The sequence below is a fragment of the Podarcis raffonei genome, chromosome 8 (genome assembly GCF_027172205.1).
Source record: "Podarcis raffonei isolate rPodRaf1 chromosome 8, rPodRaf1.pri, whole genome shotgun sequence".
NCBI lineage: Eukaryota > Metazoa > Chordata > Lepidosauria > Squamata > Lacertidae > Podarcis > Podarcis raffonei.
Window position 1 is genome coordinate 26,777,633 of NC_070609.1, and position 24,022 is coordinate 26,801,654.

Genomic DNA, 24,022 nt, shown 5'->3' on the forward strand with positions numbered 1-24,022 from the left:
GAAGCACCAAGTAGGATTGAACTCTCTGCTCACCTACTCAGGGTTCAGTCAGGCTCCCTGCAGGAGTCTGCTATGGAAGCATGTTCCCCATAAGGAATGCACTGGTGAAGTAACACTCAGCAGGATTTTTAAAAGCCCATCAGCTGATAGACACGTGGTTGTGATTTTGGGGGGGAAATGGCACCACAAACCAAACTGGATTCCCTGAAGCACCAAAACTGACCCATGCACTGGAGGTTGCCCACCCCTGAGGGGGTTTGGACTGGTGTGCCAACATCTACTTCTAAACCATGTAGACAAAGAAACACCTTCATTAAGGATGTTGGACCTCTTGTTTCCCACAGAACCAACGATTCACGTTTTTCAACTTATTGATTGTAAGTTTTTAATGCAGAAGAAACATTTACTAATAAATATTCTTTCCCACCTCTGAAAAGATAACACATGGCTGGGAGGTTATGTGCATGTCCTGTTCAAGAAACAGGAGAGACATTCCCTTTAGAATTTGAGGTCTTTCTTAAAACAGCTGTTTCAGACATCATAAAAGCTATAAAGATTCAGCTTCTAACAGTAGGTAAAGCCACTGTATGAGAACAAAGTTCCCATAATTTATTGGTCACCGTGTATTTCTGTATATATCCTTAACTACTTGCATCGAAAAAGGACACAATTCTTAAATGGTTTGATGATTTACAGTATCGGTTCTCTGACAATTGGCTCATCCTCACAATTTTTAAAAAAGATAATTAAACTGCACATTTCTTCTTTGGATTCACATAGTTTTAGAATTGAAACTTTTAATAATATTCAGCTTATTTTTAAAATTTGTTGTCTACCCCCAAAAATTGCTTTATTCATGGCTTGATGACTTAATCAGCCTCTTCACAGCTGTATCCAGCATGCTGAATCTGCAAGTTTTTTATTTTTTTAAAATGACATTTTCGGTGCCATCTGAAAGTAAAACACTTAAAAAAACCACACACAGAGAGACAGCAAAGTATGCTGTATTAGATACACCTCCAGCGAACTGGAGTGCCCAAAGCTCTGTAGCACATACACAGCCAAGCAGAAAGAACATTCTCCCAATCTAGTTTTTATTAATTTATGTACCACTTAATGCCAAAATAGTTCTGGGGCAGGCAATGTATGTTTCCTTATAGAGCCTCAAGTACGCACGTTCACCAAATTAGGGCAATTCTATTGTTTCTGGCCACACACAGAAAATTGAGACGAGAATTTTTATTTTTATTTAATGGGACAGCCAGTCTTCTAATTAGGCATCAAAAAGCCCATCTAGAACTAGACACCCATTTCTCTGTGTGCATGCAAACAGGGTCCTTGTCCACTTTCCCCAACTGCACCCCTCCCTGCATGGCAAGCAACTTTTCAGAATTCGAAGACGTTTAAGGAGACTTGTTTAGCTGAGGCACCGAAACACTGCAGTTTGGGAATAGGGAGTGAAACAAGGACAGACCTTCCCAAGAACATCTACTCAAGTTTGTCTTCTTTGTTTGGTTACCTTTATAAACCCAAATAAGCATAAACTTATTTCAGACACCGTCATCCCCAACCAAAGCTTGAATAACAACCAGAAACACAGAGGTGGTAAAGTCTTGTATATGTCTACTGAGAACACAAAGGGAAACAAAACTTTACATTCCCATTAACAAGTGAAGACCACTGGCGGCAGTTGAACTGTTTGTAACTTGATTCATGTCCTTCCGCTCCTGCACCTGACTCCTGGCCCTACAAGTTCCTTTTTGTCATGCTGATGCCATACTCAGTTTTTCTAGGAAGTCCATGTGCTTATTCTCCAGGGCTTGCAAAAAACTCTGGATTCTCTCTTCCCGTTTAGCTCTGCATTCCTGGAGGAGAGTCCGCCGTCTCTGCGCATCTGTACAGGATGCAGAACCTTCCTCTTTCAGCTTCTCCAGCACACAGATCTTGTCATTTTCCATCTGCTGCCACTTCCTTTCTTCCATGTACAAATCCCTGGCTTTCTGAAAAGAAATGGCATATGAGTTGGTGAAAATGAAGCAAGCCTAAAAGTCAATAGGGGGAGAGTCAATGTGATGCCGTCCAGATGTTTGCGGGACTACAACTCCCATCAGCCCCAGCCAGCATGCCCACTTGGTCAAGGTTGATGAGAGTGGTGTGCCTTAACATCCTGAAAGCACCTCACTGGCTTCCCTGGAATAGAGAAGCAAAAATTGCTGGAGAAATTTGCTTCTGTTTGGTTCCCAAATGCCTCTCCATCCACCACGCAACAGCTCCCAACAAACAAACAAAGAACACCCAATCCCTGATGCGTCTCAAAGTTAGAGTTTGCTCCCTCTTCCTAAAATTATTTTTCTTCCATACACACTCTCACCATTTGCATTTGTCTTGCTACATGCAAAAATTCAGTGTATTTGGTCACTATCAAATATTTCTGCACTTCTGCTTTTTTACTAGTATTTAACTGAAACAGAAGGCGACATCTGACCCACTTTAAAATCTACCCACAATGGAAAAGCAATCAGAACCATTTCAATAGGTCTGTTCTGCATATGATGAACACTGAACATCACCCAATGTCTACATCCGTTTATAGATCACCTAATACCATTTTCACTAGGGGCACATTTGGGCTTAGTTACCTTTTATGATGATGTCATATATTTAACGAATTTGGTATTAGGAAACTTATTTTTACCAGCTTTGAACTAATTCTACGGTCTACCCATAAAACAAACTAGGAGGACCTCACTAAATCCTACTCAAAATTTGATCTCCAGAAACTGGGATCTATTATTATATTATTCTTATTTATTAAATCTTGTGTTCAGCCCGTGAATATATAAATGACATTATATGCAATGATTTTTTGCTCAAGTGTTACAGTTGAGATGGGGAATGCTTGCTTTTAAAGCAATAAGGTTTTTTTCCCCCTCTTTTTAAAAAACTGGCACAATTCCCAGTCTTTTAAGTCTTGAGAAAGTCAGTTAATATTCATAATATGTTGGTGGGGAGTTCTGGGTTTGCCAGATTTGCCTCAGATTTGTGCCCTCCGGGTGTTACCTGCAAAGCATTGTAGTTCATCTGGAACTGAAGGACAGCCTCCCACAAGTTCCAGAAGGAGTAATCGGGCCACAACACAGACTGGAAAACCAAGCATGTATGAGATGTCTGCAGAAAGAAAGACAAGGAGTTTAACAGGCAGCCCGCAGAGGGAAGAACACCACAGAATCAAGCAACGTTGGCCAGTGAAATTATTCTAGCACAAACCCACAAAAGGCCTTTCATCCATATGCTACATACATTCCTATTCATTGATTACATGGGTTATTGTGAAGATACTTTGGACCATGCTGGAATCCTGTAACCTCAAAATTCTACTATAAGAATGTGAAAACAGGGCAGAGAGGTGTTTAGCTTTGCACTATGACCTTTGCAGTCATGAAAAGTGACTTCCCCATTGCCCCACTGCTGCTGAAAGAAAGGACTGAGGCTGTGAGGACTCATTCCAGAGCGTGCACATCCAATACCAATTGCCATTCCACCTCAATATCCTTTTGGCAGTGAAGGGAGCATGATCAGTCCAACACTACAGCTCTAAAAAGTTTTCTGGGTTTTTTTGGGTGGGGGTAGGAGAAGGAAGGGAATTGAGCTCTAAGGATGTATGCCTGAGGTGACAACCTGTGGTCTACTCTTAACACTCTCTCTCTCTCTCTCTCTCTCTCTCTCTCTCACACACACACACACACACACACACACACACTCCAGTGGCTCCCTGCTGTGATACCAAAAGCTATTTGTGGCTCCCCCCAAATTTCTCCATAAAAAAAGAAATTAAAAAATCCTCTCCTCTCCCCATCCCAACAGCTCATGTAGGTCCCTCACTGTACTATTGTGATGCCAAATGGCTTGTATCCCTCCAAGCCACCCCACTCCAAGTCATTTTAAAACAATGACTTTAACACTTACTTATAACAATGGTTTTGAATAGTCTCAAGTTTATCAAGAAATATCTAAAATAATTAAATCACCCATACAGGCTTCCCCAGAATTGTCTTTACTGAACATGATGACTGTTAATGTGAAGGCTTGTTTCTCTAAACAACCTTTGGCATGGATGCTAACTGCAGCCAGGATGGTTTAAGAACATATGGACTTCAGCTATTGCAGGGGGTGGGGGGTGGGGATAACACTGTTTATCCAGAGGGATGAATGATCCAGATTGCTGGTGGGATTTTATTTCTGGTGGGATTTTATTTCTCATGCTTTGGACTTCGATGACCAACATTCACCATCCACGCCAGCTCAGGAAATATGGATGCCTCAATTTAGACTGGTGTGTTGCCATTTCTTCCTCTTATCCTTTTTTTGTTTGTTTGCTTGCAGAATGAAGCAGCTAGGTTGGTTGTTGAGGTATTCTATTGACACCATTTGTTGAGGTATTCTATTGACACCATTTGCCAACAAAGGTCCTTATAGTTAAAGCCATGGTTTTCCCAGTAGTGATGTATGGAAGTGAGAGCTGGACCATAAAGAAGGCTGATCGCTGAAGAATTGATGCTTTTGAATTATGGTGCTGGAGGAGACTCTTGAGAGTCCCATGGACTGCAAGAAGATCAAACGCATCCATTCTTAAGGAAATTAGCCCTGAGTGCTCACTGGAAGGACAGATCCTGAAGCTGAGGCTCCAATACTTTGGCCACCTCATGAGAAGAGATGACTCCCTGGAAAAGACCCTGATGTTGGGGAAGATTGAGGGCACAAGGAGAAGGGGACGACAGAGGACGAGATGGTTGGACAGTGTTCTCGAAGCTACAAACTTGAGTCTGACCAAACTGCGGGAGGCAGTGGAAGACAGGAGTGCCTGGCGTGCTCTGGTCCATGGGGTCACAAAGAGTCAGACATGACTAAACGACTAAACAACAACAAATTGACACCATAAAACACCTCTGCTGAGGGAGCTGCACTAGCTAGTGGTACAGTTCAAGGTTTTGCTTTTAGCATTCGAAGGCCTAAAAAACTTGATCTGGAAGGGAGACCCTTGCCCAATATAGCCCTACCAAGCTACTGCTCTTCTCAGATGCAATAGTGTGGCGAGTACCATATGCCTTAACTTGCACTAGAAACCAGACTTTTGGTTCTGCAGTTCCATTTCTCTGAAATCAGTTCCCAGCCGAAATCAGCCACCAGCAACAAGCTGCCTAGGTGCCTACTAAGTACATTTTTGTTTCAGAAGACTTTCTTTGAGGCATGACCCAGTCATTTATGCAACATCAGTTTTATATCTGAACAAGATTTTTGGAGCCCGTAGGAGTGGCTTTATTGTTTTTAAAGCTTGACATTGACTCTCAACATTTAGCCCTGATCTGACAGCTCCTTTGTTCACGCTGGAATTCCAGTACGTGATGCAGGACTGCATATCTTCGAATGTATTTTTATTCTAATGGTTTAATGAAGAGAGATTTAGATTCCACCCCCAAAGCTGAAATGAAAAAAATCTTTCCTGAAACCGTACAACAAAATCCCCAGAGCCAAAGTGCTAAATTATTTCTAAACAAGACCAAGCAGAGCAGGAGAGGTGGATCTCACTCTTCCAACCTCATGGGTAATTTCAGTTCACTGTTACCTGCCAGAGCATGAAATCGCTAAGTCTGACTTCTCCGGAAGTCCTTATTAGGATGTCTGGATGAGGAGATTTACAGGTATACAGGCACTTGTCGATCAGCGACTCCGATACATCACTAAGAGACACAAAACTTAAATTAGGGAGGCAATGTTTATCTACAAAGTGGAATGCACATTAGGTGGACCATGAAGACCATCTGGATCAGGCGAAGAAGAAGAGGCCCACTTATTCCAGCATCCTCCTTCACACACTGCAGCCATGCAGATGCCTATGGCAAAACCCATAAGTGGTACACGTGGGTATCAACCCTCACCTGCTGTTGCTCCTCCAACTGGTATCCAGAGATTTACTGTCTCTGAATTCAGGGGTAGCCTACACTCATCATCATGGCTAGGAGGCAGTGGTGAGGCTCCTAGCCGTGAAGACTAGAAAGACGGCACCATGTGCTTATTTCTGCACCTCTGGATCTTAACTTTAAATTATTCCAACCGAGTGCCAATCTCCTTAAAGAAGAAAAGGAGGGCACAGAGAGCAGCATGGCCTACCCACTTAGGAAACTGCCTTCCCCAAGAAGCAAATTCCAAGCATTTTTCTGAAAGCACTGAGGACTTTGTTTGAACTTGCTTTGGGTGGTAAGGAGTAAACTGGCACAAGATACATTTGATAAACATGTTTCATATACGATCAGACTCATTTTATTATTGTTTCTAAAGTGTGGAGCAGATTCTAAAGGGCACAAGGGAGATTAGAAACTCCAAATAAAAAAACAAACAACTATTGAATCTATGCTAGCACTATGCCTAATTGCCCCTTCTTTGTTTATGGCACTTATTTTTCTTTCTCATTTCAATACTACTTTTCCGCCAGAGAAGAATGCACCAAGTAGGTGAAGAAGAAATACAACACAGTTACAACCACAAACACAAAAAGGCAATACAAAGTGTACCAGCATTTAAGACCATGACATCTGTAAGATCATAAACCTAAAATAAATCCACTTGTGGTTTGTCCTCACGCCCTCCAGAGACTTGAAAGAACAGGGAAGTTCTAAAGAACCATCTCAGTGCATGGAAAAGCCTTGTGAATAAGAGTAACTAGCATGCAGAATGTGTCACCAGCCTCCTGGGGGCTGGCAGGGAGAGATGGAGAATTCTGCTCATCCTCTTTCAGCCTGATTTGGTTTCTTGGGTTTCTGTGCCAGGTGTGGAGGTGCTCCTCCTCCTTCCCCAGTCCACATTTGCCTAAATGGAACTCCATGTGCTTGCCTACATGCAAATCCTTATCACCTATGGCTACCAGACTCGTGCTTAAATACAAGCTAGCACAGGAGGATGGCATGTGGTGAGCCTCTTGAGGAGCAAAATCCACAAGAACGGCACCACTGCTAAGGTGGTCCTGCTCCACTGATGTAAAAATTCCTATGGGTCTCAATGACCAGAATACTTTTGTATGTGGAGAAGCCCCCACTGCATCCCAATGGTCCTCCAACCCCCAAAATAGTAGTTTTGCGACTGTGCCCAGGTGGTGGGTGTAGAATGCAAGACATTCCCGGGTGACACTGATCAGTCAGCAGCTTTCAATACAGTCCACAATGCTATCCTCCTGAAGGGGCTCCGTGAGATGGAAGTCAAGAGGTGCAGTATTGTGGTAGTTCCAGTCCCATCTGCAGGACCACTTCCAGAATGTAGCACTGAGGGACTTTCACTTGGCCCTGAAGCAACTGTGCTGCCGAGTTCCATTCTGTCCCCCATGAGCTATAGGAAGCTGCTAGGAGGGGGTCTAATGAGGATTTGAGGCTTGAATAGCTGAAGATCAGTTTTCATTTAGAGAAAGGATGGGGAACCTCAGCCCTGAGGCCAAATGCAGCCCCCTCAAGGCCTCTTAGTGGCTCTCAAGACTTGTATGGCTCAGAAGGGGGTGAAGCCTGGGACATGTCCTCAGCACTGCTTAGCAACCTCCTATTGAGTGCCCAGCGGTCTGTTTCATGTTGTTTGTTGTAGCATTTTCTTGCTATGTGTTTCTTTTGTTTTTCAAATAGTTTTGCTTGGTTTCAAAAAAGCTATATGGGCAGGTATTTGGGACGGAAAGGTGGCACACTGATTTTTAGTACACGTGACTTCTCTCAAGAGGTTTGGTCGCACTGGCGCGGGCCTCAGGCCCCTGCAACTATGATTTAGAATGGAGTGCGAGAGGTGGAGGGGTGCCGGAATTTGGCATCACCCAGGGCACTGCTGAAATTTGAGACCCCAAGATCCACCACTGCTTCTCTAAGAACATTGAAGGGGTTTCAGAATGGCATTGGACTTCTGTGGGAAGGCCCAGGCAGTTGCAGTGGAGAATGTAGACAAGGAAGAGGTGTAGGACACTGGGAGTAAGTCAGTGTGATGCTGGTGGACTACAATCCCATTATCTCTGACCGCTGGCCATGCTGGCAGGGACTGATGGGAGTTGAAGTCCAGAAACACCTGGAGGGCACCATGTAGGCCAGCCTTGTGAAAGTATTATTATGGCTGTGTACAAACAGACTGGAAAACTGTAACCGGCATGAGCTTTCCTCCTGCAGCATGAGCTTTGCTTTCCCCAACCTTTCCCTAAGCAGCACATGTAGAGCCTGCAACTCAAGCCTTGACTGCCAGCTTGCCCTTCCACTGAGGCTTCGGATTTCATGACTGCTTTGTTTGCATTTCCAAGAGCGTTGCATATTTATGCCCTCCAATGTTTGCTTAGTGCTTTAAGGATGCTGGTATTTTTTGGTTTATTTTTTTTTGGTTTTTTAAAAAAAGGTTTTCATGCGTTGAAAACTGCTCTTCATGATTGACACAATGGCCAGCCAATCAGTGTACAGGAATGTGCTCCAAGGAGTGGTGGCGGCAGCAGCAGTATGAGGGTAGGGGGGATGGGAAAATCTGGCTTCATGTGGGCACAAGGGCCCGATAGTCAGCACTATGATGATCCAGCTCCTTCTGCCAAGCCTAAGGAACAGAGTTCAACCTGGGACTGAAGATGGTATGCCACAGAGTGGATGCTTCCACAGCAGCCCCAATGCGGAAATCAAACATGCCCCCAAACATGCAAGGTTACCTGGGCTGAAGCAGTCCTTCTTCGACTCCCCAAGCCAGCTCTTTCACCGCATTGCTAATCTCTTGTCTTGATGTGTATGCAATACCAATGTTCAAAAAACACCTTTTAAAAATAAAGAGAGAAGAAAAATGATGCACCGTGTTAAGAAAGTTTTCCTCTCTCTCTTATCATACCTGAACTTGAGTTCATCCAATTAAACTGAAAGTCTATTCTGAATCTCCTCCTAAAAGGAAGCTGAAAGGAAGTTTTTAATGTTTGATGCTTTATTGTATTTTATATATTCTGTAAGCCACTCAGAGTGGCTGAGGAAACTCAGCCAGATGGGTGGGGTATAAATAATAAAATTATTATTATTATTATTACTACTACTACTACACAATTAAAGGAAGCACAAAGGGTTCATAATCCACACAAAGCCAAGATATGGACGGGCCCAGGGTTTCTGATATAATTGCAGAGAGATTATGTACAGGGAGTGGCCTGACTTAATACCTCCCTGCCCCATTTCGACATTAAATACAGACATGCACAATGAGAGTAATGAATGATCACTTGGTTTTTGTTCAAACATCTGACAAACATGCCCCTATTGATGTTCTGTTTGCTTTTATGGTCTTGTGACGACTCCAATAAAAACCATGTTTTAAAATGGCAAGACTTTGCAACAAGACTCACGTGTTGTAGTGCCTCGTTGCCAGCACAACTTTGGCAATTAGTTCCTGGATATCTTTCGGCAGGAGGGGCAGGTCCCCGAGGATACGAACACACACACCGTGTCTCTCCAAGTTCTCCCTAAAAGGGAGAAGAGGAAGAGGATGGAGGAATTTGACTAACACAACAGACAAGACAAACCCCAGCAATGCCAGCACATACAGTATAAAGTCATTATTAACCGACACTCAGTTATTCAGAGATTCTGCTTACATCTTGCAACAGGACACATGGAGGAGTGGGGGAGAGAAGAATACAAGTCACAAGGGTTTTCCACGCAAGCAAGAGTTGGATCAGGGGCCACGTGAACAATGACAAGACAGCAACACATTTGAAACTGTCCTGCCAAAAGCTCCAAAGATGTTTACTATATCATCCAGCAGCCATGATTTCAGCTTACAGTGGTACCTTGGTTCTCAAACGCCTCGGTACTCAAACAAATTGGAACCCAAACACTGCAAACCTGGAAGTAAGTGTTTCAGTTTGCGAACATTTTTCGGAAGCTGAACATGCTCCATTTTGAGTGTTATGCTGACAATTTGAGTGCCACACTTCTTTTTTGAGTGTTACGATTCTGATTTGAGTGCCACACTTCCGTTTTGAGTGTTACACTGAGGTCTGTCTGTTTTTGCTATTTATTTTGCGTTTTTGTGGCTCTTTTTTGTTTTGTTTTTGTGACTGTGTGGAACCCAGTTCAGCTACTGATTGATTGATTGATTGTGTGACTGCAGTACATTGTTTATTGCTTTCATTTTATGGATCAATGGTCTCATTAGATAGTAAAATTCATGTTAAATTGCTGTTTCAGGGGTTGTTTTTAAAAGTCAGGAACGGATTAATCCATTCTACATTACTTTCTACAGGAAAGCGCGCCTTGGTTTTGGAACGTTTTGGTTTTGGAATGGACTTCCAGAATGGATTAAGTTTAAGAACCAAGGTTCCACTATACTTTAATGAGCTGTGAATGAACAGCAATGAAGTGTATTGTGTGGGTGTTGGTTTTTCAAACCCATTGCATGGGGAAACATTTATTAATTTAGTCTACTGACTTTTACAAGAGGGGACCAGGGTATCTACACAGTTGCACTTTGCTTCAGCCTAGGGTGGAAGGCAAAGGTGCTCAATCCTGCCATCGCCAGGCTCCACTGGCTAAGAGCCCCAATAAAAATTATTGCCTTCAGGGTCCCAACTGAAGGCCCACTCTTCTTAGACGTAACCTGAGAAAAAAATCATATAATCAGGTTTACGCTACAGTAGAAGGCTGTTCATACCCACCCTAGACTAGAATTATATTTACTTTCATCTTGGTTTAAATTGGAGCAGCTCCCCCAAGATTCTAGACAATTTAATATACAAATTAAGCACCTTAATTGTTTCACTTCAGAGGAAGGACACACACTGAAGCTCCAAGAGTGCTGTTTGGGTCTCTGTTTACTTCCTTTACTGGCTGTCCCTCTTATCAGTGTTATGGTATCATTTGAAATGAGTTTTGGTTGTGAGCAGATCTTAGCTCTAGGAGAGCAGTGGAGGGAAAGATATAACTGCTCCAATTAATAAAGATTGCTTTATACCAACAGATAATTTGAAAATATAAAAATTCCCAATAAATAATAATAACAATAATTTATTATTTATACCCCGCCTATCTGGCTGGGTTTCCCCAGCCACTTTGCCCAATGTAAATTATATACCAGCTAGCAGGTTACAGCTAGTTGGGTTAATAATTCCAGTCCAAACAACCTTTCTTCCCATAGTTAACCAGTCAGCAATTGGCAAACCCTGAAGTTTCACTTCAAGTACAGGACAGGACAGTATGAAACATACTTTATAATTAATGTAATAGCTATCATATGACACTTTTCTTTTCTTTTCTTACATTCCACATACAGTTATTCTGTAATCCTTATGCACAATCTTGTGGAGTAGGTTACAGCGATTATCCCTATATAAACAGCAGTGGGAATGGGGTTTGGAGCTTGCCCCCAAACCACCCACTGAATTCATGACAGCTGACTGATCTGGGGATATCCTTGTTCACAGCTCATTCTCTTAACCATCATGCTACCCTCATCTCAATGATAAATAACTTTGGTTTAATTATTTACTTGTGTTTTATTTTGTATTTTATTATGTGATGAAGGACAGTATATAAATTTTATTATTAAATGATGATGATGATGATAATGATAATGATAATAACAATAATAATAGGTAGGAAAGCCTGTGCCCCTCCAGAGTTAGTTAAACCCCAACTTTCTTTTCTCATGGCATACATGAGATTCTCAGGTGGTTATCCATCCAGGCACTGATCAGAGCCTTGCTCACAATCTGCAAGATGGTGGTCCTCATCTATTTTCAGACCATAGCCAGAGGCCCTGTGGACACCAATGGTTGGGGCTGAGGGAACGGAGAGTCCAGCATCATCTCTAGAGAGACCTTCTATCAAGTATAGTCATACTTTGGGTTAAATATCACCAATCCCACCCTTCGGAGAGCTTTCACCATGGCCCGTTTTCAAACCATTCCTACGGCCTATTTGTCAGGCAGATATGCAAAAATCCCAGTAGAGCAGCGTATATGTCCTTGTCATATGAGAACCAAAGAGGATCTCACACATTACATGTTGTATTGTCCCATCTACTCGGCCTTCAGGGATGCGATGTTACAAACTATTCCCAAATCAATAGCCAACTCTGAGGACCAAGTAAAATTTTTACTGGTGGACGCTGATCCACGGATTTCTCACGTGATAGCGGTCTTTGTGGTGAAGGCTATGAAAACTAGGGTATGGTTCCTGGAGGAAATGGTGAGGTCCCTCCCATTGCTCTCCTAACCTGTTGCTGTATCTTCTTTCCTGAATGGCGAGTTTTTTTGGGTAGTTTCCTTGCTGGGACAGCATGGCATGAATTTTAGCTTATTTTTATAATTTTATTGTTTATCTTTGAATAATGTTTTATGGTATTTTGTGTAAAGGCATGGACCTCACAAATCTAATAATAAACTTGAACTTGGGTTAAATATGCTTCGAGTTGAGTGTTTTCGAGTTGCGCTCCTCGGCAACCCGGAAGTAACGGAGCGCATTACTTCTGGGTTTCGCCACGTGCGCATGCACAGACGCTCGAAATGACGTCATGCGCATGCGAAGCAGCGAAAAGCGATGCGTGCGTGCGCAGACGTGCCGTCGCTAGTTACGTTTACCTCTAGATGCAAATGGGGCTCCGGAACAGATCCCGCTCGTATCTAGAGGTACCACTGTAATTCTTCAGGTCAACTGTGTGTTTGAGAAAGCAGGCATTGTTGCAGCCTGTGGAAACTCGATTCCTAATGGCCATTTTCATCCCGATAATAGCACAAGGATGTGGAATAATCCTCCAAACTCTCCACAGTCCAGTACAGAACTGAAAAGAACCCAGTAAGTACCCACTACTCTAGTTTCTTTCTGCTGCTCTGTCAATATACACTAATGGTCTATTTGACCCAGTAAAATTCAAAACACAACCACATTTCTCTTTTTATCCTGGTACCACTAACAGCTGTAATACAGTCAAGCAGCAGGAGGACCTCTAAAAGCTCAGGCTAGCTTTATTTTATTTCGTAGTGCAAAAATATGCAGAAACATGAATAATATACCTCCAGCTTTCTTAGCTTAATTTGTTGCAGGAAGTTAACAATGGGACAACGAAAATAGATTTTATGCGATTTAATGGTAGCCAAGAGACTGATATGGATACATGATCTCCTTTTGATAATATGATAACACTTGCAACTGATGAACAGACTGCTTACAGACGTAGACTCTGCTTGGATAAATGATAATATTTGGAATGCATTTATATAAAATGTGGTAGGCTATTAATATTTACATTAGTGTTAGAGTAATATCAAATTTATAAAAGAATGTATGGGTTAGGGTATTGTTGTATATATTCATATATTTCCCCTCCCTTTACAGAGTTTTGTGCCTTTTTTTGTTTGTATCACTTTATTGCTTTATAATTTAAAACGGTTCAATAAAATATCATTTAAAAAAAAGATTTGCTGGTAAACATCCCCTTGGTTTGTTGCAAGAGAATGGTATGTAAATAATTTTATAATTATGAATTAATAAATGTTAGAAATGATCACAAAAAATGTAATAATTTTATGCAGGTCTCTTTCTTGCTCTCATATTATCACCACAGGGGTTAATTAGCCTACTAATGTTTATGTGATCAACACTGCTTTGTAACTGGCCCATGAAGTACATTTAAGCTTTTAATTGTCACAGTCTCTATTTTTTCCATTTCAATTCCCTCCAATGTCACTGTTGACCAGATTTTCTTTACCTCCATCCACCATCACCCCACAATGTGCTTACTATGCCACTTCACAAAGTAGACACTAATCTGCTAAAGCTTATGCCCTTAAAATTATATACTGAAAATAAAATAAATGGATGAAACTTTGGGAAGGTATTGTTCCAAAAATAAGTTAAAGCACAGCAATATTCCATATCCTCAGTTACTAATCTGTCAGTTCACAGAAACCTCAGCCATTTCCCTGTAGAATTATACAAAAATTTTAGTCACTAAGGAGACTGACAACTAGTGTGACATTTGTTTCTGTATGTACCTACCAAGACTCTAAAGTTCTTCACCTGAGGTCTTTCTCCAAATTACTAGGTGAAATGTGGCAGGCAGGCAATGAAGACGTGGCCTTTTCAGTGGTGGCACCTCTATTATGGAATAATTTCCCAAGATGTTTACCTGGCAACCACCTTGATGTCTTTTTTTGGCAGCACCAAAGACTTCTATTTCCCCAGGCCTGTTAATTTGTTTAAATTGCTAAACTGTCTTTCTCTCTCCACCAAATGATTTTATGCTGCTTATATAGGTTATTATTGCTTTTATTCAGTGGGGTCTTATTTTTATTTTAATGAAAGGAATATTTTGCTTGGGAACATTTGTGGGAATGGCAAGTTATAAATATGTAAAACAAATAACCAAACCCTGCTTCCAACAGTTTGCCTTTGAGACAATACAGAAAAGCTACTTTAGAATCAAGTATATTTACTGCAATTTCCCCCACCAGGGCAAAAATCATGTTCTAATGCAGGATTAATTCATGGGTTCTTTCCAACTGACTTTTACTCAGAATGGACTCACTGAAATGAACGGCTTTGACTCACTTAGGTCCATTAATTTAAATCGGTTTGTTCTGAGTAAAAGTCAGTTGAATACAATTCAATGTTTCCTGCTGGTGACAGAAGTGATGACCCAAGTCAGGCCTAACTTTTAAATGCATGCAGAAATACATCATGTTCCTTAACAGCAAATGAGGGCAACCTGTGGCCCTCCAGATCTTGCTAGACTACAACTCCCATCATCCCTGACCATTAGCCATGCTAGCCGGGGCTAATGGAAGTTGGAGTCCAATGACAACTGGAAGGTCTCAGGTTCCCGGCCCTGGACTTGCAGGTTGCGACAGAAGGTTAGAAAGAAGGAGCTTACTGTTCTTCTAGAAGACGGGTAAATTTTTGCCTTGCCATCTCCATCAGGCCTTCCACTTCTTCCTGGGATCGCTTGAAGTTCTCAATACTAAAGGCGTAGACTGTGACTTCCCGGATACCCAAACTCAAGCACCACTGCAGTGTCTGTAGAAAAGGAGATATTTATTCAAAGCCAAAGTGACAACAAACTAATCACTAAAACTAATTTTTTGTTTTTGGGTCGCCCTTCATCAAATAGCTCTATCAAATAACCCACCAGTTACAGAAACACACGCAACCTCTCTCCCCATTTGATTTACGGATATCTGCTAAATAGGTGGTTTTTGCTCCCTTTGTGCTCATCAAATGATCTCTCCAATGACCACTGGGGTGCCACCACTGGAAAGGCCCTCTCCTTGGAGGTTACCCATCTCAGTTCATCCAGAGAACCCAAAACAAAGCCCCTGAAGCTTTTAAGGTTCAGGTAAGTACAGAGGGGAGAAAACTGTATATAAAGTAACTTGGTCCCAAGCCATTTAAGGCTGTAAAGGTTAAAGCCAGCAATTTTAATCTGGACCTCAAAAGGAAGAAATTGAGGCCAGGCAGACAGAAAAAAAGAACAGGGAACAGGGTGATTAGACACACACATTTTGACCTTGCCAAGGCAAATGTGAACCAAGTCTTGAAGCCACCATCTCGGCCTTTGCATCCTAATCAGCCACTTGTCTAGAAAAGGTCCTCCTCACCTGTGCTAGTTTTGCAAATCCCTGTGAATGTCCTTCTATTTTTTTCACTTTGTGTTTTTGAGCATAACGGCGGTTGCCATCCATGATGAAGGCGATGTGCTTGGGCATTGGGCCTGCCTAAATGCAAAGGGGGCGGGGGGAGAGAAAGCAGAGAAATGATAAGCTGTCAGAAAAATGATAACAATCAAACTCAATTTCAGCCTAAGCATGTATCATGAGCCAGGGCAGAGATCAAAGGTCAGCAGAATCAGGCACCTGCTGACAGCCCACATTCAAACAAGAGCCACCTGGACCCGATCCTCCTATTCTTGCTTGTTCACCTGTGCCTCATTCTGGCCCAGAAGGGATGAGCAAATACAAGACCTGCTGCCCACTGCTTGTCTGCCCACTGGTTCTGTCTGGCAAGCAAGCGGGTGGTAGCAATAATAAGTCACAGCAATAGAAGTGAGTGTGTAGACTTGCTAAGGGAGGGGGCGCAATGAGAATGTATTGCTAATGGCCTCCCAAACCAGGACAAGGCATGAACTCAGGCTTGCCCGCCCTAAAGGTGAGCATAAAGTGGGGGGAGGGGGAACGGCCCAAAAATAACAGCTATGTGCAGAGTGCAGGAACAAAAGCGACACAGATTAAGTCAGCAGTACACCTCTACCCCCCCCCAAATTACAGGTTTTTTAAAATAATAACTGCTGAGTTTTAGAACAAAAACACAGAAACTGAAAGGTGGTCCAGAGCCTAATCCTGGAAGATCTAAGAGCACCATAGGACAGCCTTGTTCATATGCTCATAAAGGTTGGCAACCTGCAAATATCCATACACACACACACACACACACACACACACACACACACACCAACCTGCTGAGGAATAGTGGAGGAGGAACAGGGAGTTCTGTCCTCCTTGCAGGAGCCCACATTGTTTCTGTGCTGGGTGCAGAGGACAGGCAGAGCCAGCCAACCCTTCTTCCCCATCCCACTCACTTATCTGCCTGAAATTCCTTCCTGCCTATGGCCAAAAGAGCTATCCTCTATGGCAGGGCTGTGGGACCTGCAGCTCTTGGTCAGGCAATACATGGCCCTTAGCCTAATATCATGTCAGGTGGGAAGCCTGAAGGGAGGAAACATACGGAGTTCTGAAAGTGATCACAACAGAACTTAGAGAATAGTAATTTGTCTGTCCCCTCGGCAGCACACTATTGGGTGGGGGGAGAGAGAGGGGGGTGCCCCTGCCTATATTTAGCTCTGGCCCATGAGAGATCACTGGCAAGAGAAGGAATGCCACTGCAGAAAAAAGGTTCTCCAGGAGAGACTCTAGGACCAGAATTTCCAGAGGTGTTCCCCTATAGCAGAGGTGGGAATCTATGGCTCATGGGCTTAATGAGACCTGCCAGGCCTCCTCATTTGGCCCATAAGGCTGTTCTGGCCAAGCATGCCCACCTAAATGTCATATATGACATCGCGATGTGCGGTGCTTTGCAAGATTTCATGGCCTACAAGATAGGGGATCTGGGTTGCCGGCAGGATTCAGCTCTTCACCCTTCAAGCCCTATAGCATCATATAAGCAGCGATACTTCTAACACTCACATGCAAGCATCCAAGTCAAATAACTTGTGATAGCATCAGCGTAACACTTACCTTTATCACACTGGCACAGAATCTCTCCAAGATGGACAAATCTCCTTCTTTTATCCAAGACATGGTCCTCCCTTTTCAAGCAAACTTTTTTAAGTTGAAGAGAAAGGAGAGCCTGAAAGTTATGGGAAGAAAAAAAAAGTTTTATTCATCCTTATTATTAATTAAATTTCTATCCTGCCCTTCATCCCAAAGAAGCCCAGGATTTGGGGTGGGGGGGTGGGAAACAAAGCAGTGAAACAAAATAGTAAAACAAAAACATCTAAAAACAGTCACATATCCTTCAAGTTAATATTGAAGGTCTACCAGGCTTGCATGTTGAGCACACTGCTTTATGGAAGTGAGTTGTGGACAACTTACAACTGCCAGGAGTGATGCTTCAACACCTTCTACATGAGCTGCATCAGGAAGGTTTTGGGTATCACTTGACAGGACAGAGACTCAAACAAAGGTGTGTTCTCCCAAGCCCACATTCCCAACATGTCAACACTCTGGTCTCAGTGACATCTACACTAGCTTGGTCACGTCTACAGAATGGAAGATGGCAGAATCCCTGAGGGCCTGCTCTATGGGGAGTTGGCTTTAGGCACCAGGTCAGTTGGCAGACCATCTCTGTGTTACAAAGATGGCTGCAAAGATGACATGGAGGCTGGCAACATTAATCCCGCCATATGGGAATCCCTTGCAGACAATTGCACTATTAGGAGACAGTCAGGTCGTGTATCCATAGCAATGACCAGAGGAAGAATTGCTGCTGGGAGGAGTAGAGAGAAGAAATGTTGTGGTGCACCTGCAGCAGCACAACTAGACAATTTCATCTGTCTCTACTCAACAAAACATGTCTCTCCCATATTGGTCTGTACAGCTACAGCAAGTGCTGTAAGTCTCCAATGGTTTGACTTTACCCACAAAGGTGTACTCTTCCATTGTCTCCCAAGACTGGCGGATGCCAATTAGAACAACTAATTGCTGGGAACAGTTATCTTTCAGCCATCAAATGCCTTTGTGAACAGGAATGTTTTAAAATACAATCTGAAGAGACTTCCGGGGTGGCGCCATCGGCAATGGCGGATGTAATGGTTATATGGGGTTGCTCGTGGTCAAATTTGAAGCTTTCCTTGTTGGGTCGAATTGCTGTTATAAAGATGAATGTATTGCCAAGAATGTTATTTTTGTTTCATTGCAAATTTTGGACAAAATGGACTGTTTCAAGAAGTGGCAGAGAGACATTTCTAGATTTGTCTGGTAGGGCAAGAAGCCCAGAATAAAATTTAAAATACTAACTGATACAAAGGAAAGAGGTGGATTTGCCCTGCCAGACCTTAAACTTTATTATGAATCAGCAGCATTCTGCTGGTTAAAAGAATGGCTGCTTCTTGAGAACACAGACATTTTGGATCTAGAAGGTTTTAATAATGTTTTTGGGTGGCATGCATATTTGTGGTACGACAAGGTTAAAGAACATAAAGCATTTAAAAATCATATTGTCAGGAAAGCATTGTTTAATGTCTGGATAAGATATAAAGACTTACTTGAAAATAAAACCCCAAGGTGGTTGTCACCGATGGAAGCAAAGGCTCAGAAAAAGCTCAATATGGAGGCCAAGTGGCCAAAATATTGGGAAATTTTGGAGCAAGAAGGAGATAAATTGAAATTGCAGAGTTTTGAGAAATTAAAAGATAAAGTGCGAGACTGGCTTCACTATTATCAAATAAGAGAGGCTTATAATTTGGACAAAAAAATTGGCTTCCAGGTGGAAAAATCAAAATTGGAAACAGAACTGCTAGATCCCAAAACAAAGATACTTTCAAGAATGTATAACTTGCTCTTAAAATGGAACACTCGGGATGAAACGGTTAAATCTGCTATGATTAAATGGGCACAAGATGTTGGACATAACATTATGTTTGCTGACTGGGAACAGTTGTGGACCACAGGTATGAAATTTACGGCATGTAATGCCTTAAGAGAGAATATTATGAAAATGATATACAGGTGGTACATGACACCAGTCAAGCTTGCAAAAATATATCATTTGCCCGATAATAAATGTTGGAAATGTAAAGAAAATGAAGGTACACTCTTTCACCTTTGGTGGACGTGCCCAAAAATTAAGGCTTTCTGGTAGATGATCTATAATGAAATGAAAAAGGTATTTAAATATACCTTCCTGAAGAAACCAGAGGCCTTTCTCCTGGGCATAGTCGGCCAATTGGTGCCAAAGAAGGATGGAACTTTCTTTATGTATGCAACAACAGCAGCAAGAATACTTATTGCAAAGTATTGGAAGACACAAGATTTACCCACTCTGGAAGAGTGGCAGATGAAGGTGATGGACTATATGGAATTGGCGGAAATGACTGGCAGAATCCGAGACCAGGGAGAAGATTTGGTAAAAGAAGATTGGAAGAAATTTAAAGACTATTTGCAGAAATATTGTAAAATTAATGAATGTTAAAATGATGCTGGATTGAAAATAAGTGGCATTAGCAATCAGGTTAATAGGAATATGCAAAAATGGATTGATAATGGATGAAAACATATAGCTATAATATGTTAAGATATAGAGTTAAGATAAATGAAAGAGGGTAAGGATTTGCTGAATTGATTATTTAAATGGGAATACAAAAAGGGGAGGTGTGAGGAGGTCAAGGAAACAAGCAAATGAGCTTAAAGATATAAAAAAATGGATTTGTTTTATTTTTAATTTTTTCCTATCTATTTGTTCTTTGTATTTTGTATTTTTTTTATATGTATTTTTTGTATTTATTTTCTTCCTTTTCTTTGCTTTCTTTTTACTCTGTAAATCTCTGTTTTTTGTAAAACCTTAATAAATATCTTATAAAAAAAACCCCAAGATTAACACAGCTGGAAATATGATGGAGGTGTTAGTCATCAATATATCAGCGTTTCTGCTTTATTTTTTTAGCTCTGTTTACTGCTCTTGAAAGCCACTTTGAGAATCATTTGGAAAAGATGTCTAAAAATAAACTTGAAGAAATGTAGCCTAGTTTTCACTGAAGTGGCAAACCTAGGAGTGTTCCACTTCAGATTACAAGGCAAGATCTTTCACATTATTGACTGCTCCTCCCCACAAATAATGATGATACAAAACTCCCTGCATGCAGAAAAGTAGCACATCAGAAAGAAGCATTCTAGCCTAGCCCTCTTTCAAAATATATATTTTTGGAGTTTCTCTAGCCATTCCTTGTATGAGTTTCTGAACACACCCAGGAAGTTCCTGGTCTATCCATATGGATTATTTGGCAATATGAAAAAGGTAGTGGGAGGAACTTCTCTAAAGATGTCGGTAAACTCCCCCGCCCTTCTCATAATTACTGAGGGTGTTGGGAAAAACAAGGTATTTCATCAAAAGAGGAAGATGTAATTATTGTCACCTCTCCCATGACAGGAGGAGGAGAAGGAGAAGGGGCAACCCCACCTTTAAAAACAGAAATCATAAAGCAGGTTCATTTTCATGGCCCAACTAAATGAAGAGAGTGGAAGCAAGACATTCCCACTTAGGCCCTACTTCCTAGAGCTCTCTCTCTCTCTGTGTATAGGTAAACAAATATACACATAACCACCACACATGAATGACCATACTTATCATCAATATTTATAACCTTCCTATGAAGTATCTCAAAGATGAAACCCTTTACAGTTGGAACAGATTCTTCCTTATTCCCTAGTATGTTCCAGGGTTTCTGAAAACGTGCTTAACAGTTCAACCCTATGCATATCTACTTAGAAGTAGGATATGCTGTAATCCTAGGAACTTACCTGTAAAGTCCAATTAAATGGGGCTTACTTCTGAGTAATGTAGGATCATGTTATTCTTTCATGGGTTGTTTTTTTTACATATAGTTGGACTGTTGGTGGGGCTGGTTAGGGAGGGAGAAAAACTGCAACCTTATACCCACTTATCTCAGAGTGAGATCCAGAATGGGGATTACTTTCCATATAGAGTTGTTCTATAAATCTCCAGCAGTAGCATCAACGAAAGAGTAAAAACAATAGGATCATGCCCTGTAAGAGACTTCAGCTGTCAGCCTAACCCTACTTACCTGGGAGAAAGCTCCATTGAATTCAACAGGACTTACTTCTGAATAGGCATGCTTAGGATTGCAGAGTGACGAATTAGGAACAATTCATAGGAACCCAGAAAACCGCCTCATACCAAGACAGACCATTGAGCCACCTAGTTCAGCTCGTCTACACTTGGCTGGCAGTGGGTTTCAAGGGAGTCAGTCTCTCCCAGCTCCACCTGAGGATACCAGGAGTTGGACCAGGGACCTATTCCCATGCATGACAGATGCTCTACCCCTGAGCTATGATTCTCCCACTTCACCAGATTCATCAAGGGTCAAACCCATCCCAGGGAACAGCGCTGTAGACCACAAAACCTCACACCGCAGTTTATTCGTTCACCGCAAAAGGCACCTTTTAAGGCACCACCAAAACTCTTTTGGCACTGCAACAGGCGAATCCTTTTCCAAAAGATGAACATACGGTTCATCATGTCACCCACGGAAACAAACTAAGAAAAGCCATTGGACCTGGAAGAGGGGTCCTCTCCCTTCCCTCCACCTTGAAAGGGGTCCCTCCCAAGACGGAGGGGGCACTGGAACCCCCCAAACCACCGCAGGGAGCGAAAAGAACCCCGATCCTTCTTCCCGCCTAAGAAGGGCTCCTGCGTGTTTGTCTCTACAGGGCAGTCGCTCCAAAGGAAGCCCCGCTGAGCTTGACCAGTATGCCCTCCTCTCACTCACCCGCCTGCCGAGTCTGAAGTTGCACCTCTTGGAGCCTCGGCGGCGGCTGCTCTGCAAAGGAGCGTGACGTGCCCTTCCGTATATGTCACTGCGACTCGACCCGCCTTCCGAGTTACGTCACCGTCTCGGAAGTGCGCGGCGAGCGCGCGCCCCTTCGCAGGAGGGGAGGAGGATTCCAAGGCCTGGCCCCTCAGAGAAAGAAGGGAGTGCGCGTGCGCGCGTTTGGCGTTCTCCTGGCCGAGCGTTGAAAGATTCGAATTGGAACGCTCGCGTTGCAGCTGCAACGGATGGTGCTCGAAGAGGCTCGCGATATTCTGACAACAGCAACGGCGCTGGCATACAATAAAAAATTAGCCTAGCATATGTGTATATATCTTATATCTATCTAGAGCTCTGTGTGTGTGTGACACGAAAATCAGTTCTACATACTGGAGTGGAAAACATTTAAATTCTGATCGTAAAAATAATATTCTGCTTGATATCAAAACAGCACTAACACATTAGTATCGATAATAACTGCATTAGTATCGATAATAACTGGAAGTGCAGGCAGAGGTGAAACGATAGGTATAAATGGCGGATAAATGGCAAGCTGACCTTTGTTCACCAGCCTGGAAGTACAGGCGAATCGCGTGGCATTATCTGTAGCAGCGACTGCCAGCGCCACCCGAAGTCTGGCTAGATCGTCGGTGGTTTTAGAAAAAGAGTATCGGGAACAGACAGGCCGTCGATCCCCCAGTTTGTTCGAAGTAAGTCTCGTGGAGTTTAATGGTGAAAACTTGCATAGGGTTGTAGCCATTATCACTGCTATCATCGACAGAGGACGAGATGGTTGGACAGTGTTCTCGAAGCTACAAACATGAGTCTGACCAAACTGCGGGAGGCAGTGGAAGACAGGAGGGCCTGGCATGCTCTGGTCCATGGGGTCACGAAGAGTCGGACACGACTAAACGACTAAACAACAACAATCATCGTTATTATTTACTCAGTCTTTTAGGTTAACTTCTTACAAGTCAATGTGCAAAATTCAAAATCAGTAATAAAAACATGATCAGTTACAGTGTAATGAAATAACATTAAACAGCGCTGCTAAACAAAAGTTATCTTAAAACATGCCAGGATACAGATAAAAACTACAAACAAACCCTAAAACCAAACCAAGATATAACAAAGCAAATGCTTTGTGTTTGTGTAATTATTATTAAGGCATCTTTTTTTAAAAAAAATATTATTTACTATGAATAATTAGTTCTTCAATTTGCTTGTTTTCCTGTTCATGCCCAATATTTTCTCCCTTTTTTATCGGGTTCATTCAGGAGTCACCAATCTTTTTACACCCATTGGCACACCAGGCTTTTTCAGTGAGTGCTTTGGGCACCAACCCCTCTGGTCATTTCTTTCCCCCCACCACCATGTGAGACACAAAAAGAACATGCACACCACACTCTTCACTTTTCAAAGCATCTGAATAAAAGGCAGATCTAGTAGAATTAATCTGAGCACATGGAGCTGAAAGAAAAAGTAGTGACTCTTCCAACTTTTTTCTTCAACTCTGTTCTTTTTGAGGAAGAAAAAGGTGACTATCCTTTAAGAGTGATTAGATGGGGTGGTTCAGAGGCTTCATGGGCAATAGGGAAGACCTCAGCAGTGGTGGACTTTGGGCTCTTAAGTTTCAGTGTCGCCCTGTGTGATGCTAAAATTTGGTGTCCCTTGCCTCTTGCACTCTGTTTTACAGCATTGTTTTGCCGCTTGGCAGCACGGTGCCCAGTGCAGCCGCACCGGTTGTGCTACTCTAAAACTGCCTCTAACCTCTAACCTCAGTATCTTGAAACCCACACTTGCCATGTTGGCAACCCCCTATATCTGATAGAAAGCATATGTGCAGTGACTGTGGTTTTCTTAACACTTGTACAGGGCCCTAGAAAATTTGGCATTTTATAGCTAATGATCTGTATTTCCTGAAGTAACCGTGCTGTCAGTCTGCATTAAGAAC

General features: G+C 42.4%; 1 protein-coding gene across 2 annotated transcripts; it reads right to left on the reverse strand.

The window, feature by feature from the left end:
- Positions 1-359: 359 nt before the first annotated feature.
- DHDDS (dehydrodolichyl diphosphate synthase subunit) lies at positions 360-22,649 on the reverse strand. 2 transcript variants are annotated; one of them, XM_053398693.1, is made up of 9 exons: positions 22,627-22,649; positions 17,261-17,372; positions 15,629-15,745; positions 14,905-15,047; positions 9,380-9,496; positions 8,705-8,806; positions 5,624-5,738; positions 3,061-3,168; positions 360-2,000 (listed from the first exon to the last, which is right to left on the reverse strand). In XM_053398693.1, exons 2-9 carry the CDS (start codon positions 17,321-17,323, stop codon positions 1,764-1,766), a joined length of 1,002 nt encoding a protein of 333 aa, XP_053254668.1. In that variant the 5' UTR covers positions 17,324-17,372; positions 22,627-22,649; the 3' UTR covers positions 360-1,763. The 2 variants fall into 2 exon arrangements, with proteins under 2 accessions (XP_053254668.1, XP_053254667.1); XM_053398692.1 differs by lacking the exon at positions 22,627-22,649 and adding an exon at positions 22,030-22,146.
- Positions 22,650-24,022: the final 1,373 nt, after the last annotated feature.